At 46.2% G+C, this 20,280-nt stretch overlaps 1 protein-coding gene across 1 annotated transcript in view; it reads left to right on the top strand.

Annotated features, from left to right (window-relative positions):
* The first annotated feature begins 222 nt into the window (after nucleotides 1-222).
* The window catches only part of EIF3H (eukaryotic translation initiation factor 3 subunit H), a 111,587-nt gene continuing 91,529 nt past the window's right edge, over nucleotides 223-20,280 (top strand). The window contains exon 1 of the mRNA XM_090040536.1: nucleotides 223-379. Coding sequence (XP_089896662.1) covers nucleotides 272-379 — 108 coding nt within the window. The 5' untranslated portion in view covers nucleotides 223-271. The remainder of the gene's footprint in view (nucleotides 380-20,280) is intronic.

Here is a 20,280-nt window from a genome sequence, read left to right as displayed (position 1 = left end):
ACTTTGGCTGCGCGCGCACCCCGCCCAGCGGAGCCCTTCTCCGCTACACGGGGCAGCAGCACAGCCCCCCTCCACGTGCTGCGGGCTAGAAGGAATTAGTCACTCCGACGCATGCGCTGCCGGCACTCACACAAGAACGAAGCCTCCGTACGCATGCACTGTTTGTCCTCGCTCGCAGGTTTCCGCCCGGAGCGCATTTGGCGGCGTCACATCCGGCCGTCCCTCCTCGCTTCCGGTGCTTCCCTTTTCTCTTTCCGGCCGGCTCAGGAGGATGGCGTCTCGTAAAGAAGCGGCTGGTACCGGCTCTGCGGTCGCCAAAGCCAAGGGCAAGGCAGCGCCGGGGGACGCGGCCGTCAAGCAAGTGCAGATCGACGGGCTGGTGCGTGCGTGGGGCCAGGGCGGGCTGCTGCCGGTGGCGGCCGCGTGGGCGCCTCGTGGGCAGCTCCGCGCGCACTGCAGCCTCCCAGGCCCTGCGGCCGGGCGGGACGCTGCCCCCATGGCTGGGCTTTGCGAGGGGGCCCCGCGTGCATCCCCGCGCGTGCCCTGCCCCGTCCCCGCGCCACGAGGGGGAGGCGTGTGCGCGGGGCGAGAAGCATGGCCCTTTTTGAAGCTTCTGATGCCGTTTGGCTGCATCAAGCTCGTAGTGCTGTCCCAGGACCCGGCACTCGTGCCCTGTAGGAGCCAGTCGCTGGGCTGCAGGTTGGACGTAGCGTGGCCTTTAGTGGTACAGCGGGGAAAAAACAGATATGGGAAAAAAATTGTAGGAAGTGAGGGTGGGAAGGGACGTCAGGAGGTCACATCTGGTCCAGCGCCCTGCTCAGAGCAGGATCATCTCCAACTAGATCATCCCAGACAAGGCTTTGTCTAGCTGGGTTTTGAAAGCCTCTGAGGATGGAGAGTCTACTACCTCTTTGGGTAACCTGTGCCAGTGTTTTAGTGCCTGCCTAGTGAGAGAGTTTTTCTTAATATCTAACCTAAACTTCCCTTGCTGCAACTTGAGACCGTTGCTCCTTTTCTGTCATCTGCCACCACTGAAAACAGTCCAGCTCCATCCTTTTTGGAACCAGCCTTCAGGTAATTAGAGGCTGCTACTAAATCCCCTCTGTCTTCTCTTCTCCAGACTAAATAAAACCAGTTCCTTCAGCCTCTCCTCAAGTCATGTCCCCCAGCTCACTCACCATTTTTGTTGCCCTCTGCTGGACTCTCTCTAATTTGTTCACATTCTTGCTGTAGTGGGGGCCCCAAAACTGAACACAGTACAGCAGATGTGGCCTCACCAGTGCTGAATATAGGGGAAGAATCATGTCCCTTGACCTACTGGCAAGACACCTACCAATGCAGCCCAGAAGGCCGTTAGCCTGCTTTGCAATGAGGACACCACTGCTGGCTCATATTCAGCTTGTTGTCCACTGTAGATCCCCAGGTCCTTTTCTGTTGCCCAGCCAGTCAGCACCCAGCCTGTTCTGGTGCTTGGGATTATTTGGTCCTACAAGCAGCACTTTTCACTTGTTCTTTGCATTTGTCCAGCTTTTCTGTGTAGTCCCTAATTTAGGGGTGGCCAATTACTTAAGGACTTTTGGTCAGCTGTTTTGGGAAGGGGGTGAGAGCTGCAGGTGCTGATCCAGACTTTTGGTGACCTGCTGGGGGTGGGGAGGGAGGTGGCTGACCTAGCCTTGACACCTTGTCACACTACCTAGCATGGTGAGGGCGGGGAAATGACAACTGATTCTATCTGGCCCCAGGCCTGTTGGCCCTGCACCCACAGTCAGGGATGCTGGACAGAGTGGGGTGGGCATGGAAACTAGCCTGGGACCCCATAGGTGGGATGTGCTTAGCTGGGCAGATGGGATGGGGTTGCGGGTGAATGGAGAAACAGGACAGGTGAGAGGGGCGAGGGCTGGGATTATGGGGTGGTGACAGTGTGAGGCCAGGGTGTGGGACAGAGCCACAGTCCCTACAATGGGTGCCTGTTCTGTGGGCAGTGGCTGTCCCCTGCCTGCAGACCTGGTGCCCGCTGCATGGACGTAAGGACAGTGGATTACAGCTTGGCCCCAGCCCCACACTGTCGCCGTATTGCAATCTTGGCCCTGCTGCTACCTGCCTGTTCTGCTCCCTAATGCTGCTCCCTGTTCTCCCATGGCCCTATCCCATCTGCCTGGCTGAGCATGTCCTGTGTGCATGTCCTCTCTGCTTTATCTTCCCTCAGTGGTAGGTGTAAGGCAGATGGGCCAGGGTGCCTGGCCAGCGGGGCCAGGTCCAGCAGCGGCAGCCAGAGGGAGCTGCCACTGTGGGGGCTGCCAGGAAGCCTAATCCTGCTGCTGTGCCATCTGACCTCATGGGTTACAGCTCCTGGTGTGCTTGACAGCCATGTGTGGGGATATAGGGTAGGCTGTGCTCTGTGGTAGGTGGCACCTCTATGCCCGTGGCTGCACATGCCATAACCTGGGCTGCTTCCCAGCCTTGAACTGGGTGGGACCGAGGGGTCAGATAAAATCATATTGCTGGTTGGATGCACCTTGTGGGCCATATTTGGCCATCCTTGCCCAAACCTGTTCTCTCTCCACTGTTTGCTGCTCACATTCTCCCCAAATTGTGCTGCCAGGTACAGTAGTCTGGGAGCTGACCTTGCCTGTGAAGACTGAGGTAAAAAAGGCATTGACTACTTCAGTCTTTTCTGTATTATCTGCCACTAGGTTGCCTCCCCCATTCAGTAAGGGAGATTTGTGCCATCAACATTTTCTTTCCCTGTGGCCACAGATGTTTCTTGGTGTCATGGCTACTGCTTTCTCAAATTGCAAAAGAATGAAAACTGAGTAGTTAAGTGCATTGCCTTCAGCTTGGCCAAGCAGAATCAGAAATGTGGGAGGCAGATGCAGGTATTGAAGCTGCTTTTGGAAAAGGAGTATTTTCTTGGGATGCCCAGCAATGTTTCTGGGGTTTGCCAAATTGGATCATGGACCACTCTTCACCTTGGTTCTACAGTGTGCTGAAAACATAAGGTGATGCCTCTTGCATGGAGCTGTGGGCACAGACACGCTACTAGTGCAAATCACTGATGTGGACCAGTGATTCTCAACCTTGTTAGACTTAAGAGCTGGCATTTTCCAAGGGGTCTCTCAATTTTTGCTCTTTTATCACTACAGAGATATAATAGAAGATTTTTTTTCATTTCAAAGAACTTAGAAAGATCATAATAGGTCAGAACATATTTAAAATTAGAGTTTTCAAACAGGAATGAACAGTGTTATCTTGTAAATCATGTTTATACACTTAACAGTACTGACACTGCATGGCTTCCTTGAAAGGAACTGAAGGGTGTCAAAACACCTTGGTTGAGAATGACTGATGTACTGAGTGGAAGGTCCTGGCATGTATTTATGTGTGCTGCACCAGGCTGTGTCCATTTCCTCCTGTCTTCTTCCAAACTTGTTGAGGTTCTGACTGCATTTTTCCTACACCTTTATCATATTTGTCTACCCTATCTGTGACCTCATTTGTGGACTGGAGACCTTGTCAATTTATTTTTGGTACTGTTTAGGATGACCATAGATTAGAGTGGTGGAACTGCTCTGTGTCAAGCAGCCTAATTACATTCTGTTGTTCGTTCATGTTGTCTGATGCTAGGGTTTCTCTGGTGGTTATCGGTCAGCAACTTGACCTTCTTCCAGAAACGGTCTGCACTGTCTAGGTTTCTCTGCTTGGTGTTCCCCCCTGCCCTTGGATTTCTCATTTTGAACATGGGCCTTTTGAACTTGATATCTTTTGGTCCTGTCCTATCTTTTCTTTATTTGCCCTCTGTGCTTACTTGTGGCTTCTTTGTGTCCACCCACTCTCCCTTTCAGTTTTTAGCATACCTAAGCCCATGCACTCCAAAATTTTTCCCAAGAAGTACTAAATGTAATGGCTATCCTTTCTAGGCTGCTGAATTCACCTTATCACTGAAGTGAAGAATATTATTGGTTATAATATTGGTTATAATATTATTTATAATATATAATATTATATTATTCACTCCTTAAAGCAGTGAATGTATCTTCTCAGAAGTGCTTTTCCTTTTACTTGTAGTTGTTTTTATCACGCTTCTTTATATTTCCCCAGATAAATAGGATTCATTGACACACTGCATGTAGTACTTCAGCTCAGATGTACCTTTTGATTTACATAAAACATCTTGTGTTCTATATTCTCCTTCATAGACATTTGGGCTGGAAGGGACCCCGGAGAATTATTGAGTCCAGCCCCCTGCCCCAGGGGCAGGAAGTCAGCAGGGATCATAGGATCCCAGCAAGATAAGCATCCATATGTATCTTGAAGGCTTTCAAAGTGGGTGCTTGAACTGCCTCCGGTGGCAGTCTATTCCAAACCTTGGGGGCTTGGACAGTGAAGAAGTTGTTTCTTATGTCCAGCCTGAATCAGTCACACTGGAGTTTGTGACTGATCTTGTCATCCCTTGGGGGGCTCTGGTGAACAGACATTCCCCCAGACCCTGATGAGCACCCCTGATAAGCATATAGGTGGCCACCAGATCACCCCTGAGCCTGCGCTTTTCCAGGCTGAATAGCCCCATTGCTCTCAGCCTCTCATCGTGAGGTCTGTTTTCGTGACCTCTGATCATGTGTGTGGCTCTTCTCTGCACCTTCTCAAGCTTCTCCACATCCTTTTTGAATTGTGGAGCCCAAAACTGGATGCGGCCTCACCAAGGCCAAGTACAGCAGGAGAATGCCGTCCTGGGATCTGCTTAAGAAGCATCTATGGATGCAAGCCAGTGTTTTGCTCACTTTACTAGCCGCAGCATCACACTGAAGGCTCATGTTCATTTTGTGGTCAACCTTGACTCCCAAGTCCCTTTCATCTGTTGTGCTAACCAGTGTAGCACTACTGAGCCTATAAGCATGCTGTAGGTTTTTCCTCCCAAGGTGGAGAACCTTGCATTTTTTGGTGTTGAACACCATCAGGTTCTCACCCGCCCATTTCATGAGTCTGTCCAGATCTGCCTGGATCACCGTCCTGTCCTCGGGTGTGGAAGTTTTACCCCAAAGTTTGGTGTCGTTGGTGAATTTGGGCAGTCCACTTCTGACACCAATGCCCACATCATTGATGAAGATGTTAAACAGTATAGGCCCTAGTATAGAGCCTTGTGGGACCCTGCTGGTCAGAGCTCACCAAGACGATTGGCTCCTGTCGACCACCACCCTCTGGGTCCTACTGTGGAGCCAGTTCCCCAGCCAGCAGATCATGGTGACGTCAAGGCCGCCTTAAGTAAGTGTGATTGATATTTTTTATTAGACCAGCTAAATCAGTCTAATAAAACGTACCACATTTACCCAAAGAAACTTGTCTCCCTGTGGCCTTAGGCCAACATGGCTACAACCAACAACTATATATTTCCCTTGCCACTCCTTGTGCATCTGAACATCTCATTTGTTTTTATTTTTGAGTTCAGTTGCACTTGCAGAAGAGGTTTTAATTGATCTGCCTATATTTGCTGATGCCCTTTTCCTAAGCTGATGCACTACTTTTACACTTTTGAAATTAACTGTAAATGTTCCCTTCACTGTTCTGATTGGGTCTCTGTAATTCTGTCATCACTTCCCCACTGCCAAATTTCCAGACCTTGGGAGGGGACCCACAGATCTGCCCTGTGTGCCCTGGATGATTTGGGTACCACCAATTTAGCCTTTAAGATGAGTTTTCCCTCCTCTGACAGATCTGTTCTGGGGCCTTGCTACCTTACACTAGACCAGGGGTTGGCAGTTATTTGGGCTGGAGAGCCAGGGCCACTTAGGGAGTTTTGGTGAGCTGTTGCCTGGCTGAGTTAGCACTGCTGCTCCCTCCATTCACCAAAGCTCACCACAACTCCCTAAGCAGCACTGCCCTGGGGCCTGGCCCTGCTCTTTCATAGCCTGGTGATCCTGGCCCTGGCCCAGGCCCAGGGTCTCCATGGAGACTGGCCTGGGACCCTTGCAAGGAGTGCATGCTTGCTTGGGTGGATTGGGAGAAAGCTGTGGGTGGGAAATGGCATCTGAGAGCAGGAGAAGCTGGGGCTGGGATCTTGGGGTGGTGACAGAGCTGGGACAGGGCCCAGGGCAGATCCACTTCTGGCATGCCCCTGCCTGTGCAACTGGGACCCATCTTGGGTATGTGTGGATTGTGGTTCTACTCCAAGCTTTGGTCCCGCATGTCACTGTCCCGGGATCCCAGCCCCATCCATTGTGTTCCCAGATGTCGCTTCTGGCGTGCCTGTGCCCCGTACTGGCTGAGGGTGCCCTGCCTGCATTGGTCTGGGGCCAGGATATCTGAAGAGTGGAGCCAGGTGTGTTGGCAGTGGTGACACTAGCTGTGGCAGCTGGAAGGAGCTTCTGCCACCAGGACTGCCAGGAAGCAGAGTCTGGCCATTGTGCTTCCCCAGCTCCACTTCATAGCAAGACCAGTGCACACACTATGGCTCTGGTTGCCCTCCCATGTCTGGGCTGGGCAGGGCTGAGGGCCATGCTGTGGGTTGGATAAAATCCCTTGGGCTGGATCTGGCCTGCAGGCCATAATTTTTCCCACTCCTGTACTAGGCTGTAACCCAGGGGTGGGCAGTTATTTGGGTTGGAGGACCATGTAACAGGTTTTTAGCTGCTGAGAGCCGCAGGCATATGCACATACAGGCAAGAGCTCCCCACAGCTGTCCCTGCTCCCCCTCCCTCGCCCTGAGTCACTGGCATGTAGCCTGCTCGGGCAGGAGCTGTCAGCTGCATCCATGTGGCCCAAAGTGGCATGTGGGAACACAGTGTGGCACTGGTCTGGCCTGGTACTGCACTGTGTTCCCATATGCTGCTTTGGGCCATGTGGGTGTAGCTTGAGCAGCTGGTGTGGCTCCTGCCCAAACCAGCTGCCTGCTGGGGATTTGGGGTTGGGCAGGATTCACTTCAGCTGTGCCCATATAGTGTGGCCTGAAATGGTGCATGGGAACAGCACGGTCCTGTGTTAGTGGCGCCTGTGCCCCTACCAGGCCCTAACTTGGTCTGGCCCAGCATCGCCTAGATAACTTGCAGTTCCTGGCCCTCTTCCTCCTTACACCCTTTTACCCCATCAGCGGGGAGAAACATGCCTGAGCTTTTGACTGTCTCCGGTGGCTGGGATGTCTGGTCTGCAAATGGCTGCAGGGTTAGAGCTCTGCGCAGGTAGCGCTGCCAGGTAGAAGCCTGACCAGGAACTTAGTGCCCTCTGCCTTGGAGCATACACTGGGGCCTGGGATGTGGGGCTGGGCAGGCCAGGGAGGAGAGAGGCTGCTTGGCTGCTGCTGCAGCTGGCTAGGGCATGGGGGAAGGAGATGGGAGGGGGGCACCGAAAGCCAGGGTAGCCATGGGCCAGCTACAGTTCTCCTTCAGAGGTGCAGCCACAGGCTACATAGATTTATTTGGTGGGCTTAATCCTGCCCATAGGCTGCATTTTACCCACCCCTTCTGCAACCCTCTTTGACCCACCTACTTAGCTGATGCACGGTCCTGTACTTGACTGTTCTGAATTAACAAATTTTACTGAATTTTGAGTTTTCTCCTGGTGCCCATTGCTCACCATGCTCTACATGTTTGCTCTGCTCTAATCTAAGCCCATTCTTTTCCATGCTTCTAATACAAATGATATGTCATTGTTGATGAACATGATTCTTGCAGAGTAACTTGTGCAGTTGTGTGCAGTATTATTTGCCTGGTAAATGTTTCCTGTTTAGTACAGTGCCAAAAACAGGCTAAGCAGACCACCTGGGCAATGACAAACGTATGGTGGGACATTAGTGGAGTATGGATAACACTGTTAGTATGCCGTATACATAGTTCAGGATCAGTTTTATCCAGTGAAGGTGTGGTCTGGCTGCTATGCTACCTCAGGCCAACTGCGTGGTGAGCCAGTGCACATGCTATGGCTCAGGCTGCCCTCCATGTCTGGGCTGGGCATGGCAGGGCTGAGGGCCATGGCTGTGGGTGCAGCATATTTTATATTGCATATTCATAGTTCCAGATCAGTTTTATCCAATGAAGGTGTGGTTGTTCTTGCTACAACTTTTGCATGCATCTTTTTTTTTGCGGGGGGTGGTTCTTTCTGGAGCAGTGGTCTTTGATCTTGTGACTTTACCTGTTGAGAGACAGAATTCTTTATTTCTTCCATATGCCCCAGCCTGATCCCCTTGAACATGCCTGAATAGCTGCCTTCCACTAGCAAATATCTCTCTTGGTTCTTGGTTTCTCTGCATTCCCAGGGTTGCCTTGATGGACCAAACTAATTTTGCTAGTTGTCTGGGAAGAAAGAACTTCAAAGCTAACAGTTCCATTCTTTAACAGTCCTCAAATGTTATTGGGTTTGTGAAGATCGGCTTACATTGAACCATTCTTTTACTTTCTGCTCAGTTCTTCCTTACAGTCAGTTATTAACCTAAACCAGCGTAGTCATGCAGCAAACTTATGAACATACAGATCAACATACAACACTCAAATGGTTACAGATCAGGTCTGGTATTGTTGCAGTTTCTACCTCAATATATCTTTTAGTTTAATGTATTTTGAGGTGTTTGAGCAGTCCTAGAGGTACACAGATGTATTGGTCCATATGGAGACTCCCATGGTGAGGGAGGGAGTGGGGCTGGGGCAGGGGAAGATGCTGTCCGGCTGTGGCAGGGCACGGGATGGAGCTGTGGGTGGCTCGTATGGGGAATGTGGGGGCAGCTCCTGCCACTGTGTGCACCCCTGGGGGAGGCATGCTGGGCATGTGCCCCATGGATCTGTGTGCAGGGTGAGGAGGGGCTGCCTGCTGTGGGCTGGAGCTGGGGGATGTGCCTCTTCTTGGCAGGGGGGCTGGGCTTGGGGCGGGCAGGGTGGACAGTGGCAGTGCTGGGGAGGGCGGCTATGGGGAATTTGGGGAGGGGGCCCCTGTAGCCTTCCCTCCCGGTACTGCTGCTGTCCAGCCCCTCCCCCCATCCCCCAAGCCTATAGTGGGCAGCCTGCCCTTGACCCACGCACAATTCTAGGAGGCACATGCTCTCCACATCTCTCCTGGGAGTGCATCAAGTGGTGGGAGCCCTCCTGCTCCCCTGTACGGGTCATCCACAGCTCAGTACCACCCGCTGCCCAGCCCCACTCCCTCCCATCCCATGGGAGCCTCTGTCTGTTCCCCCTCCACGCCCCTTCCCTTCCCCCCCTTCCCCCTCCCCCACCAGACATATGGGCTGGAAACTGCTCTCCAGGCTGCTGGATTGCATATTGGCAATCACCCTGGTATTGGCTGATATTGGCTGGTTAATAAATGGCCATCGGTGTTGGCCAAAAAAATCTTTATCTGTGCACTTCTAAGCAGTGCCTGTGATGTTATGTACTTAAATGTTCATTGGTTTATTTTATATGGCATTATAATACTCTGTTACGGAGGCCTTTATTCAGGTATCTTAAATTTTCAGGTTCATTGGTGAATAAAGTCTGAAAGGTCTGTTGACATTGTTAAACTAAGTCACAAGCTATTTGAGATGAGCATTATTCTCCTTGTTTGTATAATGCTTGGTAAAATGGCACCTTGCCACAGTGTAAATAATGAATGATTATATCCCTCTCATAAATACGAAAAACAAGAAACTGACAGTCCTGCCTATTGTTCACATGGGTAATCAGTGAAACAGAACCAGAAGCACCTGACATCCAGAGCAGGACTCTGATGAAAAGACTAAGTCCTTTTATTCAGTTTTCTGGAGAGAGCACTGTTGAATATTACTCTGTAGCATGATCAGGTTTCACTTTCTGTTGTGGAGGCAGTAGGGAAGATAACTATTAGCCTGTATATTCTTGAATATAAAAACGCTGTTCATTTAGAAGATCGATCTAATTTTGAAGACATCAGTCAGATTAGATAGCTAGATGCATAGACATATAGATAGCTACATAGATATATTCATGTAGAGAGAGAGAACTGGTGTCTTCAAAATTAGATCAGTTTCACAATTTTAAGGCAATCAGTTGTAATCAATGTATGGAAAGGGTGAGCTTGAGGAAATAATTCTGTGTATGCCAAAAAGTGGTTTTGTTCCTTTAAATGTAAAAATGCAAGCCCCTGATAACCTTTCAGCATCACAGATCTTCTAGTCCTACGATGTTTGGTGGAATGTATATTTTATGCTCAATGTATGTGAATCAGTTTATAAAATGGTAATTTTGAGAGTATCTAGCTGATAAATGTTTAGGGTGTGGGTTGTGATTTCAGGTAACTTATACAAGTGCTTGTGGCAATTGCTTCTTTTATAAAATAAATAATACATGAAAACAGTTTTAATTGTTGCAGTCTTGAAGTATCAAAAGGTACCTGGAAAGGAACTTCTCATATTGGTGGCTTCGGGGGACATAATGGATCTTCTTTTTGGTTGTGTGTTTTTTTTGTTTTTTTTTTAACGTCATCATTTGCAATCTGAATGCACTAATAAAGTTAAAAAGCTTCTTAATAAGAAACTAAGGAAGTGAAAAGGAAGACGAGAAGAAAAGCTTTAATAGTATGAGGAATGGATCAGTGGTATGCTAATAACTAACTTCTGCAGTGATCTTTGCTTTGATGCAAACATCTTATCTGTTTTTAAATTATCTGACTTGGGTTGTATTTCTTCTGACACCTGGCTGATTTTAATTTAAGTTGGATCTGATTATTGTTGCTTTCAGGTCTAACTTTTATACTAAAATTCCTATATTGATAGGGAGCAGGAAGGGCTACTGGTGAAAAGCTGCTAATCAGATAGGGATGCCCTCTACTGCCAGTCTTTAAGTATTTTGTAACAGAAATATTTCTGTTGCTTTTTGTTTTTGAGAAAAACCTTACAAGCTCCTGAGGAATGATGATTTAAGGCATCTGATGAATGGATAAACTTTCTTAAATGATTGTATAAAATAATACTTTAACACTTTAATAGTTTTAAAAATACATCCAAGGGACAGTAGAGGAGAAAATTGAAAATTCAACTGTTGTTTCAGCCTCTTGTGGATATTTGGGGGACTTTAAGTTGTGACCTCTGAGGAGAACCAGGTACTGGATGTGTGTGCAAATGTGCTTTTATAGCTAAGCTTGCACAGCATAGCTCTCTAGTGGCTAGAGTATGCTACTGACTTAACACAACATTTATAAGTTATGCTGAACTCCAAGGAATTGACTCTAAATAGCTGTTCTATTTCTAATTATATAACTTTTGTATGCATTTCTGCTAAAGTTAGAGTATTCATTCAATTAGGGTTGCTCATTTTGTCTTTATACCTTTAGTATTGGTCAGAATGCCTGATACTAAAGAAAAGCTTGAGAGAAAAAAACCAGACCTATACATGCAGCTGTGCATATGTAAATCGCTGCTGAAACTTGGCTTTTGCTTGTGCCCTGATATATAATGCAGCGTCCTTGAGAGAAGTCCCACTTAGCCAAGTTGCTTAATCTAATTTAAGTGTGTATTTCCATACCTGCAAACTAAAAATGATTGTGGATGATCCTGGCTGACTGGTTAGACAGTGAAAGTTGAAGTCTGTCTATGGTGTTACTCTTTGGATATGTTGTAGGTAAAAACAAAATCTTTTACTGGTGCTTTTACCACCCCACAGTCATCTGTATATAGTTTTTGTAGTATGATCGAGTAGAAGCTGGCTAATCTTGTTGTCATTGACGTTTTGCAGACCAGACCTTTTTCTTCTACACGTTTCTCATCTAATGCATTAGATATGATTTATAGAGGAAAATGTTTGGTGGCATTACTAAAGAGGTATGATTTCCCCCCACCTTTCTATACTGCCCAAAACTTTAATATGTCTGCAGTCTAGGCTGGCATAAAAGTGATTTTTAGCAAATTCACTTTTCACTTTTAATACTTGTGTTCAGCAAACAAACCAGGTTATTTGTTAGACTGTATATTTAGGCCTCTTCCTGGTTCATAAATGTCACAGAAAAATTGTATCTGTCGCCAAGGTAGCTGTATTGACAAAATTTATGAGTATAAACCTGGTTGTGGTCTATTGAAGAAATATCCTTTCTCTCCGCCCCCAATTTTGAGTCTTCCTTTTGGAAGAGTCAAGACTCTAAATAGCTGTACATTGCGTTCTTATCAGGGGTGCACTGATAGAGATTTTTGGGGCTGATATGCCTCCTTAAAATCTGCTGTCGGTATTGGCTGATACTGATCTGATTTCTCATACGCAGCTCTTCAGCTTCTAAGTCTAGTGTGGTGGAAGGAGAGGGAAGAGGTGTTGGGAGGCAGATCAAGGCCCCTGCAGTGAGGGAGGGAAAGGGGCTGGGGCAGGCGCTGACCAGCCAGGCCGGAGGGGCACAGGACAGAATCACAGGTGGCTCATGCAGGCGGAGGGTGTGTGCATGTTTACCAGATCTGCACGGGGCAGGGTGGGCATGGGATGGGGGCATGGCTTGTTGAGGGGGGGGTGTGGGAAAGGAAGGGGGGAGGCTCCTGACAGTGCGCACAGCTCGTCTGGTGTTCATCTGACAGCTTCCGCTGCGTGTCCGGGAGAGTACAGGGGGGGATGAGGTGCATGCCCCCGGATCTGTCTGACTGGGATGAGCCTGGCTCCACCCCGCCGTGTGCAGATCTGGGGGCACAGGCCCCTTTCACCCCCCACGCCCTCCCGGACAAGCGGCAGGAGGTGCCAGATGAGCATGGGATGAGCTGTGATCAGCAGTGGGAGCTGCTCGCCCCAGCTGGGCAGCTCTACACCCACCCTTGCCGTGGGGGCCTTGATCTGCCCCCCCTGCCCCTCCCTCCTTCTCCTTCCACCACACCTGACTTACCAACTGCATGCAGCACTCCATGCTGCCAGCTCTGCTCTTCACTGCCTACGTGCTGAGCTGCGGCTGTGCGCACACACGGGCATTTATTGGACAAAATATTGGCCGCATTGGGCTGATTTCCAATACAGAAAATCTTCTTTATATCAGTGCCGATCCAATATCAGAACAATGCATCGGTGCACCTCCTAATTCTTATTCTTTCAGATAGCTAAAAATAAAAACTGAGCATTTATAACAGAAGGTCTTCAATAGAACTATTTTAGGGTTTTGTTGTTTTAATTTCCAGCTATGGAGCAATAGATGTAATGAGAGTCTCCATCAAAGTCTCTCCAGTCAAACTGTCTGCAGTGGAAGAATTTGGTTGGAACAGCTTTGCTTGAAAACATTGGAGTAACGAAGGTCATATGGCTAATGCATTTAACTGGGACGTAAGAGAGCTAGGGTCTATTTCTGGCTTTACCACAGGCTTCCTGAATAAGCTTGGACACGTACACAATCTGTTTTCCACATTTGTACAAAGGGTTAACTTTTCCCTGCAGTGCTCAGATTCTGTGGTTACAGTAGCTTATAGGCAAGCTTATATAAAGATGAAATATACAGTGACTGCTAGACTTCCTGGAAGCAATAAAAGTTTTAAAAGTGAGGTCTGAATTTGCTGTGTTAATTGCAAGTATCAGTACGTCTCCTGTTTATGTATGTCTCTGGTTGGCCCAGCCATCTGAAATTGCATTGTAGTTATGTTCAGAATTATGATAGCTTTTCTATAACATTTCAGATCCAAGGGGGTGCAAACATGTTCTCCAATACGCATTGGGTGACTGAGACTAGTGTAATGCATACTTGCATGAAATTGAAGTTGGCTAGTGCCCTTAATTCTGGGATCTGATAAGTTTTTGTGTCTTTAGTTTAGTAGTCTTAACTCTTATAACATAGTGGGAATGTAACTCTGATAGTACTGATAAAGCTCTTACACTTAAACTTTCCTTTCTGTTAAAAGAACCCATACATGGGACTCTTGATCGTGATTTTTTTTTTTAAAGCCTTAGGAAACTGCAGACAGTTTCCTGTGTACTACTAGAATTGAGTTAGAATTGCACTCTTGTTCCCAGTCTGGTTCTCAAGAATTCTAAATGTTCTGTGTGAGCGTTTATCACCCAGCGTGCTGTGAGACCCTTTTCTGAGGCAGCGTGGCATGGACACTGCTGCTGCAACCAGGAAAAAGTGCCAGCCATGCCCAGTGAACAGCCAGACTGGGTAAGGCTGGGGCATATATGTTCACTCCTGCCTCTATTAAGGTTATATGATAAGCCTAAAGCTCTCATGAGTGACCCCTTTAGCCTCAGCCCCTGCTTCTTCTGGTTCTTCCAAGAAACAGGTGTCCATGGGAGAGTTCCACCTGCCCCAGGAAATGCTGTGCAAGGGCAGACAGGGAAGGTCTGCAGCAAGAGTGAGCACTCCTGTCTGCGTTAGGCTTACCAGATAACCTTAACTAGGAGTGAATACATGCATGTCACAGCCCTTCCCAGTCTGGCTGTGCTCAAGAGAGGAACATTTACCTGGTGGTGGCAGTGCCTGTGGTGGCAGTGATAGGACCCCAGTTGTGAAACACTAAGGTAAGCTAAGTCACAACCACAGTGATTCTCAGCCAGAAAAAACCATTGTGGAGGTGTGCCCTGAATCTACAAAAGTTTGAGATGCATCGTTGTGCCTTTTAGCTAATAAAGATTGTTGTCTTAGTACTTATCAGGCTCAGTTGGACTACAGTACCGTGTCAGGGAGGTGCTTGTATTCCATGCCCTCATTGTGGATTTCCGAATTTAGTAGGGTTCTGAATGCAGCTCAGATTTCCTCTGGGTATGTAGAAGTCATCCTCTTCAGCATCTGCGTCTGAAAAATACCTGCATTTTGTTGTTCCAATAATTTCCGTCTATGAGATGCTCTTTAAAGGTAAAGCAGACTACATGCTGAAAAAGTTCCACCTTATAAGCAAGTTGTAGAAGTGCAAGGAGGGAAATGCAACCTTTTATGAGATGCTATCATTGGTAAGCATGTGTTTAATAAAACAAAAACATCTGGTATCATTTGGCACAATGACACTAATGCTCTGACAAAAAGAGTTAATGTTTGGTCTGAGTGTGATGAACAGTGTTACTTTTCAAGGCTCAAAGGCAAAATATCAATTGACAGTAGTTTTTCCTGTTTGGAAGGGGAGTTGGCTCTCTCCTTTTCTGTATACTGCTGTGGTTAGCAATTGGGCTTTTCTGCACTTGTGATGTGTATATCAAACTGGTCTCCTGCATTGTAATTATGTATGCATAGCTGCTGAACAGTCTGATGGATTATGCTCTCATGGTGCCTGTTTTGTTGGCTGTTGTTTTTTACTAGCAAGATAAAGAATGTGCATTTTCTTTTGATTTTTTTTAAAAGTATTTCACTGTTTATGTAGTGCTTTTAATCTTCAGAGTACTGCAAACAATAATTAATCCGTACATCACTGTCGAGAGCACTAACTCCATTCTATAGATGAGGAAATTGCAGCAGTGAGTTTGAGTAACTTGCCTAATACAACAGAGGGATCTGACAACAATCAGGCTTGGAATCTAGGCAGCTAATTCAACTGCCCCAGCCCCCACTCCCTGCCTCGTTGTGGGGACCTCGATATGCCCCCCTTACCCCGAGACTTACTGGCTGGATGCTGCTCTTCAAGCTGCTGGGCTGTATTTCTGGCTGCTGCATGCATGCTGTGGCTGCACACATGTAGCCAATAATGTCACTGATAAATGTTGCGTGCATCAGGCAAAAAAAGATGTTTGCTGATAATATCAATTTTCCTTTGATCAGTGCCAATACAAGATAGACCTCTAAATGTTGCTTAAGTTGGGTATGGAAAGGTCTTATGTGAGGGTCTGTGGTACAGTCATACAGTTTTTATGCCCAAAGGTGTATTTTTTACCTTTTAATTAAAAGTTTACAGACCTGTGGGATGCTCTGTCCGCCCCAGCATCAGCATTCACAAGCCACGTGGTACCTTGAGGTATGTAGAAAAAAAACATTTAAAGCTGTGTCTATGTCCAAATTGTTGAATCTCTCTGAATCAATTTGGAGGGTTCCGATTTGATTTGGAGAGAATAAAGGGTCTCCTGATTCAATTTGGATTTGGAGGTTTGGCCACTGAATCGAGCCGAATCTGTGACTGAACTTTCACACAACCCTAGTGTCTGCCTAAAGTTGTGGGTTTTGGCAAGTCTCTAGAAATCTGTTGGTTTGCGGGCAGTTGATGGACTTCATCTGGTCAAGTGGCGCCATGTATAAAGCATGTCCCCAGGGCATTAGCAAGGCTGCCCTGTGAAATTTCTGCTCTCAAACCTTCTTGTTTTTCAGTCACGTTTTAAAAACAAGTAAATTCTCAGACAAATACTTCGGTAAGGTGGCATCAGGTTTTGAGAGTATTAAGTACTGTGAAGATAAAATTCTTTAAAAGGTTTTTTTGGTTGCCAGAAGGCAGCCACTGAAGTTAGGGAATACATAATTGCTTGCAAATGATCCAAGCAGTTTGGTGCATTTAAATTTGAACTATTTTTATGCCACAAATTATGATGTCTTAAGAAAATCAAACGTTTCTACTGTGTTGGCCATCTGTATGTTTTACTTCCTCAGTGGTAAGATTGTTAGGATACTAATAATGGTATAATGCCACAGTAAAGAGAACTGAAATTAGCTCAGCCCAAAATACCAGTAATAATTCCTGGCCCTCTTAATAGCATTCTTCATCTGTGCATCTCCAGAGTGCTTTGCAAAGGAGGCTGGTATCGTGATCTCCATTTTAAAGCCAGGGAAACCAAGGCACTGGGAGATGAGGGCTGCCTTCCCTTCTCCCTCCCTCCACATTTTCCACTTCATGCCAAAGACCTGACTGGCGATGGAACCCGTTTCTCCTGAGGACTAGTTTAGTCTTTTCTCCGCTGGTCTACACGGCCTCCCATTCTGCTTCCTTGGTCTTTCTTTTGTCTAACTGGCAGAGAGGCAAAAGTATTCTCATATACTGTTCAGTGAGGACAAGTGCCTTGTGACAAATTTGTTTCACAAGTTGAGCGATAAATGATTCAAACTGACATGCTGGTCACGGCCAGCATGTTGCTTTCACGACTGTTCTTCTATAATTCGTGTTCTTAAATGCAGTATGAGTTTTCAATCCTGATGGTGAGGTGAGGATCCCAAAATAGGATTAAGAGCCTCTAACCCAGGCAGTATTTTATAGCACTGTAAACAGACAAAGCGAGTTTATTTTGTTTCATCTGCTCTGTCTTGTTCCATTCATTTCTGAAGGCTAGTAAGTGTGGATAACTGTCTCTGCAGGCTTTCCTCAGCTTCAACATGATGGTAAAAATTCAGTACAATCCAAGTGAAAAATGGGTTGTTGAATGATGTTCACTGCTGCTGCTCTTGGCTGTCATTTTTAAACCTTTTCATATGCAAGTGCTAGAAGCTGAAGCCTGAAAAGTAATCCTTTTATTCACAGATGGCACTACTAGCTCAGTAAGTACTGCAAATATTTGAATGCTGGTAGTTTACTAATATGGCAGAACACATTTCAACATACAGCTGACAGCTAAATGCGTAAGGCTTATTATTTCTGTACCAAGCAGAAAATATTTAGTTGAAAATATTCCTGTATGTAATCTTAAAATGCAGGTAAGATGAGTGTACTCATCTAGCACACGGGTTTCACTCTCCAGTGGTGGTAAAGTATTGATTTCTATTAAACAAATATCATCATAAAATGGTTTTAAATAGTAAATGCTTGTGAAAGATTGAAATCCTCTAATCTATTTGTGAAGATAGGAAAAATAATCTGCCAAAAAGTACTAGTGTAATGCTCAGTCCCAGTTGCAACTAGAAGGATTGTGGGTCCTTAATCTTATTACAGCCCCATCATTGCTTCCTGACGGTGCGGTAATGATATCTAATGCCCTGCTGCTTGAACAATTGAAATCCTGGGGCTGTATTACAGAAACGTTCCTACAAGGGAGTCATTCTGCAGTGCCTGTGGTCTTGATGGTTTTCATAGAAATGAACATGAATCCATGTACTGTGAAATTTATGCTATGAAACTTTCTTTAGCAGGGAAACATTGATATATAGTGTGAACAGGAAAATGGAAAATTAAAGTATACAAACGTAATGGTGTGTTTTTGTTTTTGAAATAGCACCCAAAATATGCTAACTGCTTTACAGACAGAGGAGACAGATGCTCCCCTGAAGAGTGAGCAGTCTAAAAAGATAAATGAAGATGAAGGGGGCACCACATCCAAACAAAGTGATCAGGGTGATAATTAAAACACACATCTTAGTTAAAATTTGATTTCTATCTTTAATTTCAAAACACTTCACTTCCCACCACTGTTTTTACCTACTGCACAGCAATTCCCATTCAGCTCCTTCCTTCTACATGAGCACACAGCTACTTACAGGGGAGAAATAAATGAAATAAATAAGTAGATGACTTAAACAGATGTTCCATGGCACCTACAAGACACTAGCTGATTAACTCAGACTCCTGACAGTGTTGAGGAAAAACACTGTCTATGAAAGATTAACATCCCTGGCTCCTTCAACAAAGGACTAGGAACTCCCACTCCAATTCTGTTTTTCTCCAGAAACAGACTTCATGTTCTTGCTATTTCAGAGGTTAACCCTAAAGCCAAACCTCATCTTTCTCTCTTGTTTTTTCTCTTTCTAAGAAGTTTCTTTTATAAATCAAAGTGGAAGAAATGACAACTTTTTCCTCTTGTAGAACACCTGTAAAGGGATGGGAAAAATATAGGTTCTGGGAAGATGGGATAAAATGTGGCATACTTTGCCAGTTTATTATAACTAAATGTGAAATAAGTGATTCAAGACTTGTAAACTAGTTAATGGTTCTGGACTCAGGGGAAACAAACATGCCGTTCTGCATAAAGCACCCTCCACATTGGCACGCTATTCAGACTGTTCTATTTTTTTAAGTTGCATGTAAACTGAATTTTTGTTTTGTAGGCCAAGCCTACAAAACAAATCAGATCCATTTACTTCTGATTTGAAGATCCTAGTTCAGTTTTTCTCCAGAAGCTGTTGTCACTTTCTCAGAATTTGTGCTGAAAACAGTATGAAAACAAAGCAACTATGAAGAGATTTTTATGTGGTGTCTGGGCTGTTTAACTGTGGGGGCTCTGCAGCAACCAGGTTCCTGGAGTAGCTGGTTATAGTGGAAACTTCTACTGCATAGCATGTCCAGGCAGGTCTCTGTGGCAGGTAGCTAAAGGAGTAGTGTTCAATATAGGAGAAAAAGATTTATTTGGACATACCGGGCAAACTGGACCCTTCTCACTCTGTACCTCAACCATGCCCACCAGTGGTTCTCAGCCTTTTTTGTACAAAGACCCATTTGTAAACATCAGCTAGTACCCCTTGCTCCTGATCCACTGGCCCCAGCCACCCCAGTGTGTGGGGGAGAGGGGCTGTAAGTCATGGAGGGCCCCAGCAGCCCCTTGGAGGCTGGAACTCCGATAGGGAAGGGAAAAGCCATGGTTTCCCGCATTTTTCTCCTTTAAAGGCAAATCCATTTTGTTGATCCATTTTTAAAGTTTGTTCATGAACCTTTATATGTTCTTGCGACCCTCGGGTTGGGAAACACTGACCCAGGGTGTTGAAAAGGTGGGTATGGCTGCATTGGAAAGCTTGCTGAACCCGACAGCATGAGTCCAGCATTCTCAGCTGCAAGTGGGGGGGGGTGCAACCACTCCACCCCATGGCCCTTGGGTTCATCCCTGATATCCACCATTTTCTTTCATTTATCCAAACAATCAGCTTTGGCAAACCAGACTAAGCAAAGGGCCTCTTAGACCATCACTTATTTCAGACAACTTTTCTTGCTCTTTCTAACCAGCTGAGTCATACAATCATAGGAAAGTAGGGCAGGGGGGACCACACAAGATCATCTAGTCCAGGGCCTGCCCAAGGCAGGATCACCCCTGGCTAAAGCATTCCAGCCAAGTATCTGTCTAACTTGCACTTGAAAACTTCCAGGGCTGGAGATTCCACAGTGACAAAAATGGTTGCACAAGAGCTCTTTCAAGCCTTGCAAGGAGCTTTTATAATGTTTCAGGAACTTAAGAATAATTTAAGTGAAGCTTCTAGGTATGACTTATTTCTATAACAAACTAACTAGTGTCAATTTGTAGGTGTTAAACATGACAGGACTGCATCCTCAACATTGGAAGTACTAGGCTTCTTCATGCTGGGATCTGTAGGGTGGGGGAAGGAGGGGTTAAGTGCTGGGGATAGAGCAGTGTGAATTTTCTCTAGTTCAGTACTTTTTCCCTTAGTATTCAGTCTGCTGTTCTGAGACGGGCCTTGTTGTATGATGATGACGGGTCTAGGGCTTCCAGGGACTATAAGTCCCTCTCAGTGGCTAGAGGGAGGCCACTAAATGTACAACTAATTTAATAAGACTAA

The sequence above is a fragment of the Crocodylus siamensis genome, chromosome 3 (assembly GCF_052110815.1).
Source record: "Crocodylus siamensis isolate JL-2025a chromosome 3, ASM5211081v1, whole genome shotgun sequence".
NCBI lineage: Eukaryota > Metazoa > Chordata > Crocodylia > Crocodylidae > Crocodylus > Crocodylus siamensis.
This window is presented reverse-complemented; position numbering and strand designations above follow the sequence as displayed.